The 21452-nt window shown below is 41.6% G+C and overlaps 1 protein-coding gene across 1 annotated transcript in view; it reads left to right on the top strand.

The window, feature by feature from the left end:
• The window catches only part of LOC143657560 (collagen alpha-4(VI) chain-like), a 115978-nt gene that overhangs the window by 17025 nt on the left and 77501 nt on the right, over positions 1–21452 (top strand). Inside the window, exons 4-12 of the mRNA XM_077130092.1 lie at positions 197–784; positions 3417–4019; positions 6786–7412; positions 10908–11453; positions 11829–12383; positions 16254–16597; positions 17797–17875; positions 19726–19871; positions 20020–20112. Coding sequence (XP_076986207.1) covers positions 197–784; positions 3417–4019; positions 6786–7412; positions 10908–11453; positions 11829–12383; positions 16254–16597; positions 17797–17875; positions 19726–19871; positions 20020–20112 — 3581 coding nt within the window. The remainder of the gene's footprint in view (positions 1–196; positions 785–3416; positions 4020–6785; positions 7413–10907; positions 11454–11828; positions 12384–16253; positions 16598–17796; positions 17876–19725; positions 19872–20019; positions 20113–21452) is intronic.

Below are 21452 nucleotides of genomic sequence, written 5' to 3' on the forward strand. Positions count from 1 at the left end.
ATGAAGGAGCTGAGGGAAGGCAGGGCAAGGGGATATTACTTCTTTTTGCACATAGCTTCCAGGGTAAGGGTAGTATCTGAGAACCACCGAGTATAGGCTGCCTGCCATTGCTCACCTTTTCTCACCAGCTCCACTCGTTCTAAGCATTTTGAGCAAAGACCCACTGATGCCATCCCTTTTGACTTCTCTCTTGCAGCTTGCAAAGAAGCAGCCCTGGCAGACATTGTATTCCTAGTGGACAGCTCAACCAGCATTGGACCCCAGAACTTCTGGAAAGTGAAGAACTTCCTTCAGTCCGTCGTCTTGGGGCTTGATATCAGCAGTGACCATGTCCGAGTGGGACTTGCCCAGTATAATGACAATATCTACCCGGCCTTTCGATTAAATCAGTACCCTCTGAAAAGCGTGGTCCTGGAGCAGATCCAGAATCTACCCTACCGTACAGGAGGCACAAACACGGGAAATGCTCTGGAGTTTATCAGGACTGATTACTTGACTGAGGCAGCTGGCAGTCGAGCCAAGGAAGGGGTTCCTCAGATAGTTATACTGGTGACAGATGGAGAGTCAAGTGATGAAGTCCTGGAGGTAGCTGACAAGTTGAAAGAAGGTGGAGTTGTTTTGTACGTGGTAGGGATCAATGTCCAGGATGTTCAGGAGTTGCAAAAAATAGCCAGTGAGCCATTTGAGAAGTTTCTCTTCAATACAGAAAACTTCAACATCCTACAGGATCTCTCAGGGAGCATCCTTCAGACTCTGTGCTTGGCAGTGGAGAATAAGATAAAAGGTAAGAGGCTGTGCCATGAAGGTTCTCTCCTTCTCCTCCTCCTAACCCCCCCCCACTTCTTCTTCTTCATCATCTTTGTCTGCATCTCCTCCTCCTTGTTATTCATTTAATACTTTTATTAACATTGGCTCCCTTATTTTACTTAAATTTATTTGAAAAGATCCCCACCATAAATGAAAAACTGCATCTGTGATGATCTTTAGACGTTAACTGCCAGAACTGAGTTGGGTCACCCCCAGAGATGATCTTTGCCCTTCTCTCCCTATGCTGTATTTTGGGAATCATGCCCTTTGTATCTGCTGTGTCATGCAGACTTTTATAGCCCCTGAGAGTCACTGGTAGAAAGGTGGAGAGAAGAGAGAAGTCAGGTATTACTTCTCCACCTCTGACTCTGATAGTCTCCAGCAGTGGCTGGGGCTCTAAGCAGTTCCAACTTCTGCTGGGCATATCCAGCATGGTTCTAGCTTCTCCCAGCCCCTGTGTTCCAGTTATTCCACCTCCTCCTTTTGTCTCTCCAGCCTAAATAAGATATTTATTTCCATTAATCTCTGGATTGTCTCATTTACTTAGCTTCTCACTTTTTCCAGTGTTGGTGTAACCAGTTTCCTACATTAGAGCCTCTCTATTTTTAAGTATTTAGAGTAGTTTCTGTTTTATTGGTAGGACTCTGAAAGATTTACAAATCATAAAATTTAATAAAGTGAAAGAGTAAGTTTAAAAATTCTGTCTGGTTACTCTGTTCTGAAGAAGTATCCAATCTTATGCCTTAGACTTTTCTGTTTAAAAGAGAGATTAAAAAATGGTTACAGATGTGGTAAAGGCATTCTAAAACCAAACCAAGATTTTCTCCTGAATGTAATTTGCAGAGGTGAAAGAAAATTGAAAAGGTAACAACCTTCCTATGATGTGCTTCTCACGAATGTTAGTTTAGATTGAGTTCCACTTAAAACCATCTGCTGTACCACTGGTGGCCAATACTTTGGAAAAAATGAACTTCTGCTAAGGTTGTCTTTGTTTTTTTTAATCAGATAATTTTGTAACAATTATGGATGTGTACAAATAGTGTGATTAGGCATGCATTCTCTTCAAAACTTGACTAGACACTCGTTTTTCCTGGTTTGTCTGTTCTGGTGGTCATCAGTTGAGTATCCTCAGACATTTATTGCACTCTTAATGTTTACTAGGCCTTGGGTGAGGGCCTGGGAGAGCAAGTACAAACAGCAGGTCACTCCTGGAGCAAAGGAGGCTGGTGACAAGACTGTCTCGGTGTGTAACATGGAATATGCTCTGAGGTAGAAAATCACTAGATGCTAAAAAAATCACAGACATTTCTAGGGACCTAGTGTTTCCCTCCTATAGACTTGCACAATAAGGACAGTACATGGTGGATAAACAGGCTAAGTAAGGTTTGACTGTTGCTGCTCCATTTTGCCAGCTATAAAAAGCTCTTTGTTGTGGTATGTAACTAAATGCTGAAAGCTCCCGCTGACTACCCTTAAGTGTCTGTGCTTTGACTTCTCCTGAATGAACAACATGAAAGTCTAGTGCCAGGACATCAGATACCTAGTTATAAAAGCCAGCTGTTCAGTCCTGAGCTCACCAGTATGGAATGGGAAGTCTTTTAGAGATTCAAAGTAGCTCAAGTTAAGCCACTTGATGAAAACTCTTATAGCACTGATTTATAATGCTAGTTAATTATGTGTTCTTTGAAAATTACTTTTTTGGCCAATAAGCCAACTCAGCTGGATCCCAGTGATGAATACTTGAAGCAGTATTCTGACATTATCATTTGAGTATATGCCTTATTCTGTTATCTAGTCAGTGTATAGATTTCATTTTAAAATAATATCTGCTCGGGAATCAGTATTTGAATTAAATGAACACTTACATGCAAGGTGTCATCTGAGATGGAGCAGATGAGGTAAATACACTATAGCTCCTATCCAGGAAGAGCTTACAAATGATAGGACACAGGTGTGCTCCATCTAACTACAATATGAGCCAGAGTAAACCGGATATAGTGGGAGGGCAGGAGATGGAGCTGGCCATCATTGCTGGGGAGTCTGGGGAGACTTCCCACAGGTAGGGCCATCTGAGCTGGGGACTGAAGAATGGATGGAATTCTCATGGGTGAAAGAGAAAGGAATGAAATCCGAGAGTGTGGTTTCAGAAGAAATAGCATGGGTTTTAGAGTCTAGCAGGTCTGTATTTTAATCCTTCTTTTGTCTTTCTCTAGTTATGTCATCATGACGAGAAGTTTCACTTCTTCAGGCCTCAATTTTCTTATCTGCACAACAAAGACATTTACCTAATAGGGTAGTTTATGGGGATTAAATTAGAAAAAGTGCATAAGATGCTCTAGCAAAAATAATTTCTTAGTAAATGTTAACTTCCCTTGCCTGCTCCTTCAGTTGAAGAATAACTGAAAGGTATTTCAGAGACAATAGGCTGTAGAGAGGGAAGGAGGACATACCTGGAGTAGAAATATAGCATGTACAGTGTTGTATAAATAGAGAACTCCTCCCTCCCACATTGCCCATACAAAAGAATCCTTGCATTCAATTTTCATGAGAACTCGATTTACTTTCTTTTCTGTTTCTTCCCCCCCACCCCCACCTCTCCTCAATTCCAGAATCCATGAAGACCTATGCAGATGTGGTTTTCCTTGTTGACACCTCTCAGGGCACATCACAGACCAGTTTCCAAAGGATGCAGAATTTCATCTCCAGAGTGGTTCTCATGCTAGAGGTTGGAAAGGATAAGTACCAGATTGGACTGGCTCAGTATGGTGATCAGGGTCACACAGAATTTTTGCTCAGTACATACAAGACTCAGGATGAGATGACTGCTCACATCCATGAGCACTTTGTGCCCCAGGGTGGCTCCAGGAGGACAGGAGAGGCTCTGCGGTATCTTCATCAGACCTTCTTCCAGGAGGCAGCAGGAAGCCGGTTTCTCCAGGGAATTCCTCAGTATGGAGTGATCATTACCTCGGGCAAGTCTGAGGATGACATCTGGGAGGCCACCCAGATACTGAGGGAGAAAGGAGTGAAAATTGTGTCTGTGGGTGTGCAAGACTTTGACAGAAAAGAACTGGAGGGCATGGGGACCCCATCCCTTGTATATGAGATGCAAGAAGAAGATGGAGTCATACAGATGCTGCAGGATGTGACTGGAGTAATACAAGGTGCTCGACAGCAGTTCAGAACTGAGTTCAAGGAGGAGGCTGTAGTAGGTAAGACTTGGCCACTGGGATGTGGGAGCAATGTTTGGCAGGTGGGGGATGTTCAGCATAAAAAGAAAGTCTGAGGAAGACCAGAGAAGAGGAGCATTTTGGATTCTTCTGTACTGGGGCACTGACTTCAGTGGATGGGGAAGAGGAGGAGGCATGGACCTACCTTAGGCATGCACCTTATGTTACGTACTATGGCCAGAATGATGTTGCCTAACAAACCATCCAAAATTCAATGGCTGAAAAGAATAATTTATTCTAAAAAATCTGCTGAGGGTCAGCTGATCTTTCCTGGGCTCAACTGATTCTGGCTTTTCTGATTTTCGCTGGACTTCCTCACTGATTTGGAATCTGGCTGAGGGTTGCCAAATCTAGGTTTGACTCTGCTCCACATGTCTCTTATCTTTCTTCTGGGACCATTAGGCTGGCATCTTCCTTATGTGGTAATGAAAGGGGGTGCGAGAAAAGAAGCCGTATTACATAAGTACTGTTCAGACCTCCTTTATATTTTGTCTGCCAATAAGCAAGTCATCTAAGTTGACATCATGGAGTAGGAAAGTGTACTTCTTCCATGGAAGTGGGGGCAGGGAGTAAATTTCTAAGTCTAAACAATAATTCAAGATATCATATGCCTTTTTCACATGAAGAAAGAACATTTGGGCTTAAGTCCTAAGTCCATCCTTAGGTTGGCATTCAAGGTGCTCAATGGTGCTCAATTTCTCTTGGCATTTTGGGTGGGACAATTCATAGTGTAGAACTGTCCTGTGCATTGTAAGAAATTTAGCATCCCCTGGCCCTTACCAGTAGCATCCCCCAGTCATTGGGACAATCCAAGATATCCCCGTGTATTTACAAATGTTCTTGGGAATGGGTATCACTGTTGATTGAGAACTACCGAGCCTTACCTCCCACCATTGTTTGCTGTATACAAGTCATACTATTTACTTCTCTTTCTTCCTTTGAACATACTACTCCATCAGCCTTGAATGCCCACAGTCAAACTCTCCCATTCAGTTCTTAAGGTTACCTTTTTGGTGGAGCCTCTCCTGACCCCTCCACATCTAGAAGTGATCAATTCCTCCTCCTGAATTGTCCCAGCTCTGTCCAGATCTCTCACCATCTAGAGCTTAGGGAGTGGGTTTTTCAATTTTGCAAACACATATGAGATAAGAAAAGGAAAATCCGGGAGAGGTAATAAGGAAGTGAATTTGAGAGTGGTAATAAGCAGTATTTTATGGACAAGACATCAAGTAGAAATAAGACAAAAGGAGGACACAGTGGAGATGACTGCAGAGGAGTTGTGCTAGTCCTTCAGTAATGGGTGTGATTTTAAAATATAGGGAGAAAGAAAGAGGGCATTCCTGGTAAGGGGGGACAGCATGAGCAAGGGGAGGAGGTGGGAATGAGCTGAATGAGTATGGGGCCAATTGAGATGGGAGAGCTTAGAAGAAGTAAGGAATGAGAGGGATTAGGTAAAATGACCCTGATTACAGGGTCTCATAGGCACTGGGAAGGAAGTAACTGTGGGCTTTTAAGACACACAGCACAACCAAAGCATTCTTTAAGAAAGCCTTTAGTAGGCAGAATGGATTCCAGACGGGACCTCAGACTCAGGAGGGCTTTAAGCCTGATTGTCATCTGGTCATGTGGGGGAGATACCTGAGCTCAGCTCATTGGTGACGGATGATGAGTAAAGGGGATGCATCCTGCAGACAGCTTCAAAGTCTGCAGCACATGCAGCTGGCAGCTGAAGGAAGGAAGAACTCAAAGATGCTTGGAGTGTCTAGAGAAGGTGCTTTAGCCTTGCCAAAGACAAGGGGAAAATACTCTTAAAATCTAGCATTAATTTTTGGTTCTTTATATAAAAGGAACAAGGGGGAAATTCAGGATCTCAAGAGATGTAGAGATCAGTTGAAAGGCTACTCTGCTGTCCTCATGTTCCCTTTTCTAAAAGCCTTGTTTCATGATATTCAGCTGTCTACACACAGGCTTCAGCCCTCTGCATGTGTGGTTTTGGCTTTCTGCTTGGGAGATTTCTTTTTTCATGTGTTAAAGCAAGCCTGAACCTGTTTGGATTATGGGCACTGTGGGTTTTCTCACATTAATTACTGCCCCAGAGGGGTTTCTTCTTGGCAGAGAGTTTACACAGTCATAACTCCATCACTCCATTTGAAGCAGGTGAAAGGGAAAGTTCTTTTACAGTAAAATGAAATACCCAGGTAGCCCAATTTTTGGACAAAGATTTTTCATAGACACTTGAAAATTTCATGTTCCCTCTGTTGAAATGACATGAAAAAATGTCAAAGGTGCATGAGTTCGTAGCCACACTGTGTTATTTCCATCTTTTACCAAGAGAGAGGAAAATGATTAATTCAGTGGTTAATATAAAGGAGAGTTCAGGCCTATAAAAGAGAATTTGATCCAAGGTCTTCTGAAATTATAAAAATGGAGTTAAGACTCAGATGCTTCCAATGGACTCAGATAAAATGACAGATGATCTGAAAGGGCTTTCTTGTGATGTGTATACTCTTTCATGTGCAAAATTTTGAGAGTGGTATGGACTCTGATATTCCTTGGTCATCATGCCAAATAAAGTGTTCTGCTAAATTCTGAAATATATGATTATAAGGTAGTATAATATATTATTATGTATTATACTAAGTATATTTTTGTTATCTATATATAATAATTTTATATATAAAATGAGAATTGTCTTTATTATTCTGTTCTCTTGCTAAAGCCCATATTTCTGTTCTTGTTCATTTATAGCATGTCCAACTGCTATTCCGGCTGACTTAGTATTCCTCATTGAAGAATTTAGCAGGGTTGGGCAATCCAATTTCCAACAGGTTGTCAATTTCCTAAAGTCCACTGTCAACTCTTTAACCATTCATCCTGATGTTGTGAGAATCGCCTTGGTCTTCTATGGTGAAGAACCACGACTTGAGTTTTCACTGGATACATTTCAGAATCCAGCCCAAATCTTAGAGCATTTGGACAAATTAACCTACCAGGGAAGAGAAACAAGGACCCAGATGGGCGCTGCTCTGGATTTCCTAAGGAACAAGGTTTTCATTCAAGAGAAGGGCAGCCGTTCTAAACATGGCGTGCAGCAGATAGCTGTGGTCCTGACAGAAGGCTTCTCCCAGGACGTGTCCAGACCAGCTTCTCTCCTCCGTAGGGCAGGAGTCACCATCTACGCAGTGGGCACCCAGCTTGCCTCACAGAGTAAGGTCCTGGAGAAAGTGGCATCATATCCTCCTTGGAAGCATGTTATCTCCCTGGAGTCCTTCCTGCAGCTCTCCATCGTGGGGAGCAAGATTAAGAACCATCTGTGCCCTGAGATTGGGAGCAGAAGAACTTTAGTTTCTGGGATGAGCTATGCCCTAGAAGAAGGTAGGAGGGCCTTTTCCAAAGTTTTTTTTTCCTTTTTTTTTTTTTTTTGGTATAATATAACATATATACAAAGCAAAGAAAGAACAAAGCACTAGTTTTCAAAGCACTCATCAACAAGTAGTTACAGGACAGATCCCAGAGTTTGTCATGGGCTACCATTCCATCCTCTCAGATTTTTTCTTTTAGTTGCTCCAGAACATTGGAGGCTAGAAGTAGTAAACATTTTTTATCATCACAATCAACTTTTTGTGTGTGAAAAATAATGTATATACAAAAAAGCAATAAATTTCAAAGCCAAATTTTATATATATAGTCTTTACTTTGCTTCTTCAGCCACTCACCTCTTCAATCTCCAAAGGGGGGACAGAGTAGATTTTGGAGTCAATTCATTACAGAAACAAAATCCCAGACTTATAAGATCTTTATTTTGTCTTGATTCCAAACAATGTGGAAGAATATGAAGTGAAAAATGCGCATTCTCCCTCCTTCTGTCTTTACCCTCATCTTTTAACAGTTTGATGAAGGTATATTTATATTTACAGTAGAAGCCATGAACACTGAGAATGGATTGATCCGATCTTAACTTTTAAAGCAGAAATTATTTTAAAAATAGAAACGTTTGAAATTTAGAATTTTAACTGAAAGCATAAATAAACATCAATTTGCCAAGTTTTCGGTGTGGCGTCGATGCTTCTAATATTCAGCTTCAGTTTCTTTAAAGTGGGAAGAGAACTTAGCCAATTTTAAGCACCCTGAGTATAGAAATCCTTACTGATTTTTACCATCTCAAAAATTCAATCTTTTGTAACACCATCTAGTATACCAGCAACTCACCTTTACTGAATCTTTTCTAAGCAGTTAACTTAGTTTCCATAGACAAAACAAGCTTCAATTTTTCACACTCACATCTTATATTAATTTGAACAATATTTATTAATTGTGCTATTACAACAAAATTGTCATTTACAGGCTGAGAAAGACTCAACTCCCTCTTGGTAAGCGAGTTGAACTTACAAAGCATATTATTTTACTGAGTGAAACAAAAACTGAGTGATATTTAACTGGGAAGCCCCTGGGGGAGGGCATTCAATGGCTTATGGTGGCATCACTCAATATGTTTTCAGAAGGAAGGGAAATATCAATTTAACTGGTAAGAGTATCAATATACGGTGAGTCAGGGAAGGGAAGCTCTATTGGGAGAGCTCCTACTTTATGTAGTCAAAAAAAATTAAAAAAAAAAAAAAGCACCCCCCAAAATAGTGATTAAGTATATGCAGTTTGGAGTCAAACTGCCTGAGTTTTAAATTCCAAATGTGTCACTTACTGGCTGTTATGAATATTTTTGTGCCTGCCTGTTTATTTGTCTGTCTATTTTTGTCTACCAATGCTAGTACTTCTTATATTCAAATTAGTATCTTAGAAAGAAGATGACAACTTGAAACATAGATGATTAACTTAAAAATTCAAAGCTGTGATTTTACCTTGAGGGGAAAATCACTGAATATATTTATTTCTAGCAAACATTAAATGATCTTGTAATCTCCTGAGTACTTGTGAGGCTTGAAATAAATAAATAAATTCCGATCTTTCTCTTTGGCCAGCACTTTTTGTCCATTTCTCTGTTCTGGGAATAAGGAATAGCATCATCAAATTTGAATTTTATTTCCTTGCACGCTCTTTTCCTGTATCCTGTAGGGAAGAAGGAAAGAAAAGGAGCCCAGCTAATTTATTAACAGTGTAAAGAGTTTAGAATTGATTCCCTTCCCAACTGCATAAGAGCTAAAAAGAAATGTGAAATTAGGAAAATCAGCCCAAGGCCCGGAGAAATTGGGGGTGGGGACTGGTTAGAGACAAACAGAAGCCATGAAGTCTTACCAGAGTTTTGTTCCAGATGATCCTATGGTCCTACCAGCTACCATTTACTGCTCCTTTTCTGTGCCTAACACGTGAACACTTCATGTTCATAACAGACGTGAATGCCCAGCGGCTTCCCAGACTGTAAGAAATAGAGTCTCACTCTCTCTTTTCCCCCAAAAGTCCATTTACCAGAGTTGGCAAGAAAGTACATGTCAGGCAGGGTGCAGGACACAGGGCTCCCCTGGGCCGCAGCAGCGCCGCCTTCTGTGCGTGGACACCTCCCCCCACCCACTGCCCCGCTCCTCCCACCAGGGCGCTGGGCTTCGGCAAGGACCGCGCCGCTGCCATCTGTTTCCATAATTTTTCTCTCAAAGTATTCAACAAACAGATAACGGGGGACCGGCTCACTCGTCCCTGTGCCCCTCCGTGCCACAGCCCCTTCCAGTGCTGCCCTTTAGGGCAGGGTCACCAGAGAAATGCGGGACTTCCAGTTAAATTTGAATTTCATTCGGACAAACAACACTTTTTTTCTTTTTTTTTTAAGTATAAATATGTCCCAAACATTGCATGGACCTGGGGAATCCCACAGAAGGACCTGAGCAGATCACTTCCCTCTTGGCCAGGAGACATGAAAAGGTTCTTAAATCTTCCCTAGTTAGAGGGAATCCAGAGTTCACTAACAGGAGACTGAACTGCTTTCATGGACAGGGGCAAGGAGAAAACTGTATTTCATTCTTTTTGAGTAATCCGCTAGTCGACAAAAGTAACCCACTGGGTAATTGTAACCTTCTTTTTTTTTACACTGCTGCTTTTACATGATCTTATCTAATCCTCACAATAAGCTTACTGAGAAAGTGTTAAAATCCTCATTTGACAGTTTAGGAAATTGAGATGGGAGGAGGCAAAGCCATGTGCAACCACTAAATGGTGAGACAGGAACTAGACTTGTCTTTGGAGACCAGATCGTCTCACACATGTTCATTTACAAATTCATTTCATTTCATGAAATGATTCATTTAAGTACAACCCATTTAAAATGGAAAGTTTTAAACTTCAGAAAGTCTATACTCTTATTCACATATTTTAAAAATGTGACATGGCTGAGAGGCAGGGATGATGGGTCTTGAGGCAACTGACAGCTTCCAACACTCTGTGATTTTTACTTTCAGTTTGCTCCTCACTTCCCCGTTGCAGATATGTCTAGCATATTTCCTCATGTCTTGAGTGGGAGTCCTCAGAAAAAGACAAGGGTTTGATGCAAATGCTTTATTTGGGAGGTGACCCAGGAAGCACTGGTAGGGGAGTGAGAGAGGTGAAGAGGCCAGAGAGGGTGAGCTCGTGAGCAGGTTATCGTTGCACGCACCTGGGGCTCAATCCTGTGAGGGCACTTGGGAAGCTGTGCAGAACTCACTTCACAGCTGTTGCCCCCAAGGACAGGGGAGCTGCTGTATTTGTCCCCAGGCTCCTGTCAGCCGGTGGTGGGTGGCCGCCCCCAGACTAGCTCACAGGCATTCCTGCCTGCCCAGTGTGGCCAAAGAACGCTCTTCAATGGACAGCACTGAGGGAGACAAAGCTGCACCCCATCTCAGACTCTGTCCTAATCTTGGCTGTTGTTGGTGCTTACCTCTTCTTGCCTAGGCTGTGTGCATATCGAGAAGGCAGATATCTATTTCCTTATCGATGGGTCCGGCAGCATCACGCCAGATGATTTTCTTGAAATGAAGACATTCATGAATGAGGTAATAAAGCTGTTCCAGGTTGGACCTGACAGAGTACAGTTTGGAGTCATGCAGTATTCAGAAGAAGTTGAGAGTCAGTTTATCCTCAGCCGGTATCCCGGTGTGGCAGAGCTGAAAGTGGCCGTTGACAGCATCTGGCAGATGGGAGGTGGCACCAGGACGGGGCATGCCCTGAGTAGCATGAAGCAGGTCTTTGAAGACACTGCCCGCAGCCACGTGCCTCGATTTCTCATACTCATCACTGATGGCAAGTCCGACGACCCTGTGGCTGAGGCTGCTGATGGACTGCGGGGAGACGGAGTCACCGTTTATGCTATTGGAGTAAGAGAGGCTAACATCAATGAGCTTAATGAGATAGCTAAAGACAAGACATTTTTTGTGTATGAGTTTGATTCTCTGAAGGCCATCCAACAGGAAGTGGTACAGGACATCTGCTCTTCAGAGAGTAAGAATTTCTTCTTCGACAATTCTCTCCCTTTCTTTCTCTCTCTCATATGTACGTGTGATGCATTTGAAGAGGCTTCATTCTTGAGTGGATTCACTCCTCAGCAAATGAGGATTGGACACACTCAGAGTGACTATGACCTAGAATGCACCCAGCCGGTCAAATTTTATATGCTTGTCATACAGCTGTGTCTTGTTCTGAGTCTGGACTGTGCAGGATCAAAGAAAATGTGTCTAGCCGATCTCCTTTCCTCTCCCCTTTTAAAATCTTTTCATGTTGCATGTTTGCCATCCCAGCCAGTCCTTGGGGACTTGTGCAATTAATCGGATTCAGACTCTGAACGAACATTCTGTTCTGCTCCTTTTCTCTCCCCAGCCTGTAAGGATAGGAAAGCTGACATTATCTTCCTGATGGATGGTTCAGAAAGCATCTCCTCAAATGACTTTGAAAAGATGAAGGGATTCATGGAGAGAATGGTGAACATAGCTAATATTGGTGCGGATGAAGTTCAGATTGGCCTTTTGCAGTTCAGCTCGACCACCCAGGAAGAATTCCGGCTCAACCAGTTCTCCTCCAAGGTGGACATTCACCGGGCCATTTCGGGGGTCCAGCAAATGTACGCGGGTGCCCTGACTGGGCAGGCCTTGCATTTCACACTGCCTTATTTTGACAGTTCAAGAGGAGGGAGACCCAATGTCCATCAGTATTTGATTGTGATCACCGATGGGGTTGCCCGGGATAACGTAGCAGTACCAGCCAAGGCCCTCAGGGACAGAAACATCATTATTTTTGCCATTGGGGTGGGGGAAGCCCAAAATGCCCAGCTTTTGGAGATTACTGGTGACCAGAACTACGTGTACTATGAAGAACAGTTTGAGTCCCTTCAGAACATGGAGAAGGAAATTCTTTATAAGATCTGCAGTCCACAAGGTGAGTGACAGAGGACTTGGGTTTTGATTCACAAGCCCGCTGTAGGTATCAGGGACCCTGTTGGTTCTCAATGAAATGAACCAGGATCCTTCTGTGGGAGGACAACTGGAGTGAACTCGTGATACTGATTGACTTTCCCCGGGCTTCTTTTAATCATTTCTATGACTGCCATCTATCACTCTGGCCTCCAGAGAAGCCTGACCCTGCTCAGAACCCTGTCTGGAAAAGTGCCATTCCTTGTACATAAATGAAATCAGGCTGGAATGCCTAAACACAACATTACTGAGGTTTGGGCATATCTAAAGGGAAATAGAAGCAGAGAATAATATCGGTTGGACAGCCTCTCTCTCCCATGAAATAAATGTAATGTCTTTTCTATGAGACTCTCTACAGGGGTGACCCCACTTTGTTTCCAGTCTCCTTCCCCATGGCTCAAGCCATCTTTCACCTACCCCAGGACCACCCTCAGTTCTGCTCTGTCTCCTCAAGTATTTATCCACAACAGCAAGGCCCAGAGACAGGGGTTCCTTCTCTTGAGAGTCTGGGTTTGTTCTTCTGAGTTTACCTTTTTTTCCCCAACTGACACAGAGAATGTCTTTGGAGAAGACTCCCTCTTCTTGTGCACCAATCTCGACTAGTTCTACTGTACAGCTGCATTATAGTCAGAATAGATGACCTTCATGTGGTGCTTATTTGGGGCTGGAGCTGTTCACAGAGCTTCTCATTTATTAACACATTTCATCCTCACAGTTATAGGCTCATTTAGCAGTTGAAGCTAAGGCACAGCAGGATTAGCCTATGTGGGCCAAGCAAATGGCAGAGCAGAGATTTGAACCTGTGATAAGTTCTAGATGCTGTGTACTAAATACTGCCCTGTACTGCCTCTTGGTATAGTATAGAAAAACATAACAGTGCCTCTCAAACTTTATACAGGGGATCTGGATGACAGGCAGATTCTGATTCAGTAGGTCGTGGGTGGAATTCTGCATTTCTAATGGTCTCCCAGGTAATGCTGAGTCTGCTTGTCCTCAGACCACAGTTTGAGTTGGAGGGCAATATAATACAGCACAGGACAGTCTAGTGAAGCATAGAATATTGAGTATTAAAGAGTATAATATAGCATGCATGGTATGGTATTGTATGGAATAGCATAGAATGCATAGAACAATGTAATATGGTATAGCATTGTGTAGTACAGTGTAGTATAATATAGTATAGCATATAATGGAACTCATAAAGCCCAACATTCCTACAAAAAAGCCACATACACAGGACATTGTTTTGTTATTATATCCTTAAATATAGATAAATTAAATTGGCTTGAGAAGAGTTTTGCAGTTTCATGCTGCAAAGAATGGGAGAGAATGCTGTCATCTCTGTGTTTATTTAACTGTATGCCTCTTAACAAGGCCTTGCTACTTTTAGTTGGGAGGCAAAGCATGGGCTTTTGACATTTATAAAGCACTTTCTCATCCTTTAACTTATGTGATTTATCACAAGAAATCTGAGAAATTAGCAGGTCTTTAAAAATCCCCTTCTCAGAATGTTTTCCCTACAAGTAACAGAAAACATAAGTCAAGCAAGAAGGTCTTATATTAGCACATGTTACGGAACTCTAAAGGCACGGCAGGCTCCATCAAGATTCCTACTTGGGTTTTCTATTAATACATAGCACTGTTCCTCAGCATTAGATGGAATATACTTATCTGATATTCACACCAACCCCTTGCGAGCTACATGCTATTATTATGACATCCAATTTCTAGACAAGAAGAACAACACAGAGAGAGGTTAAGAATTATAGATGGGAAATATTGGCAGAGGGGTAGACTGGGCACTTGCCATTATGCATACAGAGACTCCTTATGAAAAGTTGGGGCACACACTTTATTTTGAAGGCAGAGGCTGAATTTTGTAGGCCTGGGATGAGTTTCTGTATCCCATCAGACCTTAAAGTCAGATTTTCTAGAGCACTAATTAATTCAAAATTATTATTTTTTGCTTAGACTGTCAAAAGAATATCAATACCTTGCAGTGGCCTATGCCAATCTGGAAATCATTTGAAAAGAATACATTTGTACTATTTTAAAAAAAGTAAGCATGGATTGTGGATTGTCCTGCATTGAGCAGTTAAGTTTTGTTCAGGCAGCAAAGACCTACTTTTTGAATTATTGTTTATATGCAGCTGGGTATCATCCTTGAAAGGGTAAGAGACATGGGATTCTAGCTTTTCTTTTCAGTTTCTTTTACAACAATGTAGTAAATTAGGACTTAAGTTTATCTTCAACTTTGTATTGTACCTTTTTAGATGTAATTATCTGGATGCTTTAATATTGCCTGGAACCTAATTAACTATAGCATTCTGGAAACATAAAGCTGAAAAGATCTTAGAGGTTATCTGGCAAAACCCTGTCCATTAACAAGGAAAGACAATTTCCCATGCTACAATAACAAAGCTATAGTTAAGAATAGAACCAGTTGATAGTGTTCCTGGGGAAAATATAGATCAGAAATGTTGGAGCATTATGCCACACTGCAAAGAGCACTCCTCTTTTCTGAAATTAGATATAACATAGAAGTGAGATTTACATCTGTGAAAGCTCATTTGGTGAATTTGAATTAGAGATTTAAAAAAACAACAAAAATAAACTGTTTTATATGAAAGAAGACGATTTCTGTTTTGTGTTTTGACGATTCTAGAAACATTTTGGCTGGTGGACATGTAAGATGACATTTAGGGGAGTGAAAGTACATGACTCAGCCCTGGATTTCGGTTCCTGAGTACCTTCTAAGATACTCTCTACGACCCTTTTTCATTTGCAAAGGGCCTGGTGCATATTTGTTTTCCCCCAAATTATCTGCAGTTTTGTTTTTATTGACTCTGAGCCACATGTTCCAGTATGTGATGCTGTAAAGGGAAGACACCCATGTGTCCTGGCTTGCCTTGGACAGCCCAGATTTACCCTTGTTGTCCAAAAGTAATGGATAAAAGTGCCCCTTTTTATTTGATGAACTTATTTATAAATTTCATTCACTCAGGTTCTAGTCCAGGTGTGCCTGTGATCATCAACTTTTGCAGTTGGAATTTTGCAGATGGTCTTATTATTCACCTGTGAGCATGTGGGTATAGCCTGAAAGATCAATGGGTCTTCAAATTCTAGATACACTTTTTTCAGGAGGGCTTAAAAACTTTAGGCAGAGGGAACAGATTTTGGGGTGATTGCCAGACCTGACCTTTCCTTATATGCTGTCCCACTCTTGAAACAGGGTGTGTGCACAGGTGATGAATCAGGAAGAAAACTTCCAGGGGAGAAGGAAATAGTGCAGCTAATGCTGAAAGCAACTCAAGGCTCATTTATTTGTCCTTCTTAATTCACTTGCCAAACATTTCCTGGGTGTGTATTATATTCTAGGCACTGGGAAAATAACATGACATAATCCCCTCTATCAAGGAGACCTTGCCTGGGAGGGAAGAAGGTCAAGGAAAGTCACAATGGGTATGCAAGGGAATTCAATATCTCAACTGAGGACGTGGGGACATGAGTCAGAGATGGCTTCAGAGCAGAGGTGGCACTTGAATTACCACTTATAGGACATGTACAAGTTAACCAGATTGGGGTAAAGGGATGGGAAAGGACACTTCAGGCAGAGGGAACAGAATCTGCAAAGGAATAGAGGCATGAAACAGTATTTATTGTATCTGTTAGAGTTTGCCATGTAAGAAACCATCTCAAAACTTAAACCACCACCATTATTTAGCTCACACTTCTGTGGCTTGGCTGGGAGTTCTTATGTCAGGACCAGCATGGGTGATTTCTTCTGGGTTTGGTCGTGTGTATCTAGATGACTAATCTGATTTTCTTCTCCTAGACCCTGAAGGATGCAACATGGATTTGTCTGTAGGAATTGATGCCTCAACCTCCACCAGGCAAGTCCAGCAGAAGCTTCACGGGTCACTGCCACAGCTGATGCACCAGCTGACCTTGCTCTCCAACATCAGCTGTAATGGTCCTGGGCAGATTAACACGAGGTTCCGCTACCTGGTTCCTGGCCCAAATGGCCAGCTTATCTTTGACTCAGGCTTTGACAAGTACAGTGACAAGATCGTCCAGAAGTTCTTGGTTCACCAGGCTGCCAAGAACAATCGTATGGACGTCGTTTTTCTGCAGTCCCTGGGAGAGAATGCTATCCATCTCACTTCTGCTAAAGTGAAGGTAATACATGATGAGAACCCATGCCAGGGAGCCGTCAGGAAGGATAAGCTATTTGTGACTGAGCCCAACTAAACTGTTCTTTGTGGGGATCCTAAATAGAGTAAAACCATAGTTGGTAAGAACCAACAAGAGATGTGTTTTCATGCAATCAGCAATATTTATGAATCTCTAGAGGCTCTGTGCTGAATGATGCTAGTTGGGATACAAGGATAAAGTCCCTGCCCTCAAGTTGTGCCCTCTTGAGTGATCTAGATTTTTCCATGGCGTAAATTCATTCCAAAGACAACCTGGGAGATGTTTGAAAGCTCTTTAGCTACTTGCAGCCTCTCATCACCATCTAGAGTTATTTTCCAGTCAGCACCTTGAATTGTCTTTAGTGACAGCTAATTGCTGGCCAGCACAACCCCACCTCTCTCCACACCACACATGAAGTTTATTCCAACAGAAGTCCACAGAGATGAAAATATCTCATGTTACATTTATTCGGAAATTACATCCCCAAACTTTGGACATTGCAATTAGTTTTTCCTTCAATAATTTTCCAATCAATTTACATTAGCAATATAAATTTACATACATTAGCAATGCAAATTTTTTAAAACCATATTTTTAACATTTTAAATTTAATTTTTTAGGAGTTAATACTTTTTAATTGTTGAGGATGTATTAAAACCATAATAAAAAATAACCACCCCCAACACATTTGAAATCCCCGTTAACATTCTGATGTTTGGCATTGATAATAACAGATATTTTATGGCAATTTTTGGAAGGAATTTTTCCTTATTTATTTATTTATTTTTTTGCATGGGGAGGGACCGGGATTTGAACCTGGGTCTCTGGCATGGCAGGCGAGAACTCTGCCTGCTGAGCCACTGTGGCCCACCTATGGAGGGGATTTTTAAGTGAATAGGTTAAACTGGTTCCAATCCTTTTTGTGATGGCTGCAAGTGAAGAGTGGGTAGAGAGATTGAACTACAAGTGAATGAATAATAAAATTAAGTAAATAGGTAAAAAGGAACAGAGTGAAAAGCTGGCCAGTACCAGAATAACTCATCTTTGCATTTTAAAGAAATGTTCAGTTAATAGCATCCTTCTTGGTTCCCTCTTTTCTCTACCCTTCTTTCCTTCTTTTCCTTTGTGCCTTCCTGTGCTCATTCTCCCTTTCTCTTTGTCTCTGTCTGCCTTTTAAATAACAGGTCCTTTTAGTGTTTACCGATGGACTAGATGATGATTTAGAGAGATTGAAGGAAACATCTGAGCTTCTCCGCAGCAACGGTAAGTGCAGAGTTGTCCTGGGAGGGTGGTAGGTGTGAGGGTCTGTTTTTCTCACAGGGTCTGAGACACACTTTCTGATTTCCAGAAGCTTCCTGTAAGCTAACCTATGTCAGCACCCACTAGGCTGATGTCCGGCCTCCTTCTTTGGATGAGCCAGAGGGTTGCTCAGAGCTGAGAGTCTCCCTATCCCCCAATTCCCAATGCTGACTAGAAGTCTCTGACTTAGGCAGGATTGACAAATTTCCATCCTAGCACCTGCACTGTCAAAACACCTCCACTTCATGGTGAATGGGTGCTGTTTTCTCTTTTAGATTTAGGGGTTCATATGTTTCTTTTCTCTGAAGTCTAGAGTCAGCTTTGCTCTCTATTTCTACCCCCCTCCATCTCCAGGGGCTGCGGCTAGCCCATGGCATCTTTGGGAAAATTATCCTCTGGGCATATGTCACCCGCACCTGGGCATGTGGCTTGGACAGTGGCCTGCTTGCTGGCTCTCCATCTATGCCAGCTCCCTCGCCTGGGTGTTCCTGTGCAGCACAGCACACCTTGTCCAACCACATGATGGTTTCAACCATTCCCACTTTGTGCCACATGAAAGCCCTAAATCAACCAGCAACTTATTTCAGCCACTTCTCAGGGATGATACTTTCCATTGGTTAATGATGGGCTGAAATATTTTTTTATGAGAACCTATTCCTGCCTGAATTTTCTACACAGAATGCCCCTGGGAGTTTCAATTGCGTGACTTTTCTGGAAGGGACTTAGGAGTATGTGACAAGAGACTGTAAACTTTGCCTATGTGCTGAGTCAGCAATTCCTTTTCTAGGAATTTATTGTTATGAACTTGTGAACAGTATGTATACAATTTCTAGCCACAAGATTATCATGCAGCTTGTTTACAATAGCAGAAGACTTCTTTGCATGGGTATGTGGGCTGAGAATTTATTGTTCAAAATATTAATAGTAATATTTGTTCTGGGTTTCTAAAATACAGAATTTCAAAGTATCCTTGTCTATTTGATCTCTGTTACATGGACAAATCTGAATGATCCTTTAGTGCCTACATCAATGGCACTAAAAGGCTGTTACTCTTCAATTAACAAGCCACCTCCAAATGTCAGTGATTTAAAGTAGTAAAAATGTATTCATTTCTCAGGATTCATGCCCATCACTAGAGACCCAGGCTGAAGGAGGGTTCATCCCAAGGGGAGCTTTTGGGTTGCTGTGGCAGGAGAAAGGAAATGGGGTAAACTGTGCACTGGCTCTTAAAGTTTCTCCAAGGAAGTGACTAGAAGCAGGACAGGCCACTTCTGCTCACATTTCATTGGCCAGCGCAAATTGTAGGACCACTTCTTTCATGAGGTTGGTAATATTTTGCAGGTAAGGAATTGTGGCTCAATAAGATCATATAACTTTCCCAAAGAAGTGCAATCCCATTATGCCCCCTTAAGAAGAGAAACCAGCATACTTTAGAACAACCCCAGTAATGGCCACAGTTTCTAAGCATAAAACACAATGATCTGTTTCAGGAATGGGCTCTGAAAGATGTAGCAGAGTACAATAGGGCTGAAAATCCTCTATGAAATAAACATGGGGGTTATAAGAGAGCGATGAGTCCCTTGTGATAACACTTAACTGCTTCACTTCCAGCTGGTGGGATTTAAAGGTGTCAGACCAATTTTTAAAGAATGTATGCCTTGAACTAGTTTTGATTTTAATAAAAATGCAACCTCAAGAGAAGGGAGGCGAAGAATAGGGGAAAGGTGGATGGTTCATGAGTATCTGGGGCTGAGACAAAGACAGACCATTCACAAGATACACAAGGAGTTCACTTGCCTGTTGATATTTTGAAGGATTCTCGGGACTCTTGCTCATCGGCCTGGATGGTGTGAATAAATTAGAGGAGCTCCAGGAGTTAGAATTTGGCAGAGGATTTACATATAAGCAACCTCTGAGCATCACACTGCCATCCCTCCCAAACATCTTACTGAAGCAACTTGTAAGTGTTTTTCTAAACACCATCCTTCACTAGAACTTACTAATTATGATAATTTTTACAACCTTCGGAGAATTCTCTTTCTTTGGGTATAATATGATACAGGCTAACCCAGATGAAAAAATCATGTGATGTGGATTCTGTTTTTCAGAACACAATTGTAGAAAGAACGTGCTGCAATATACGTGGGATATGTTTTGGAGAAGATGGGTACAAAGGTGATGACGGGGGTCCAGGGAGGAAGGTGAGGATTTGTTGGGTGTGGACAGGGGGACAGAGATGACACTTCGGTGTCCACTGAATACTGAGCTCTGTGTTGTGTATTTAACAAGCCATTTCTCATTTTACCCTCCTGACAAACCTTTGGGTCAATATGATTTTACAGCCGCAATTACAGAATTGTGACTTAGAAAGGGGACATCTATTTCCCAAAGTTGCACAGTTTTGAAGAGGCAAATTGGGATTTAAGCCCCTACCTCGGTCTACCTGACTCTACGTCTCACATTCTTTCCACCGTATTTTCTGCCTACTGATGCGCATTTGACAAATAATTTTACATGTTCCACCACTGCACAGATGTTTTCACTCATGTTCAACATTTTCACTCGTCCCACATCACAGTAATAAATGCCTCTTTCCGTTCTGTCTAACATTCTTTTCTATAGTTTTAAACTCCGAGAGAAGACACAGTGCCTGGTTTCACGTGGTGGGAGTCATTGGAAAATTACTACTTAACGTCTTTAAAAGAGAGTTTCTTATTAGAGATGATCCTCAGATGTCCAGGGCTGACATGATTCTATTCTCACAAACCAACATGTGAGGTTAAGTAAAAATCCATTGGCTTTACACTGTTTTCTCTTTCCTTCTCCTTCCTTCCTTCCTCCCTCCCTCCCTTCTTTCCTTTCTGAAAATAAGCCTCATTACATCAAATAATAAATATACACAAAGAGGCGAACAGTTTTAGTTTCTAGTCATTTGATCAATTTATAGGAGGCAGAACTGAAATCTATATGTAGTTTCAATATAAAAATTGGGGTGGGGAATGTCCCCGTTAGGTAAGATAAATTGCTCTTCTTTATTTATAATTCATGTACTTCTAATGGACTTCAAAGCACTAATAGTCATGCAAATGCTTAAGCAAAAAAAAAAAGTTATAATAAGCAGAATCTATATTGTATGCCAAACAGATCAGCTGCTAAGTATAAAGTGTGCTGTCAATATTTACTAAAAACAGAATCCTTAGAGTTGTATTAGCTTATGAAAAGGAACAAAGAACAATTTAGGTAGCGTGAATGTATTCAAAAGAGCAGATTAAATACTGGTATTTTGGAGGCAAACTAGTTTGATGTAAGATAGGTAATTTCCATGCATTATTATTATTATTATTATTCGAATGAACGCTTAGGGAAGACAAACAAGCTGGGTACTTCCTAACTACTTAGAACGCAAATCCTAATCAACTGCAAAATCTTTTCTCAATCTTAAAATCTGTGGATTCAGAGCCTAGTAAATCATGGAAACAGAATGAAACTCGGAGGGAAAGGAAACTGAACTGTTAACATTTTGGAACCAAGTTTCATCTGA

This window comes from Tamandua tetradactyla, chromosome 15, assembly GCF_023851605.1.
Source record: "Tamandua tetradactyla isolate mTamTet1 chromosome 15, mTamTet1.pri, whole genome shotgun sequence".
NCBI classification, from domain to species: Eukaryota; Metazoa; Chordata; class Mammalia; order Pilosa; family Myrmecophagidae; genus Tamandua; species Tamandua tetradactyla.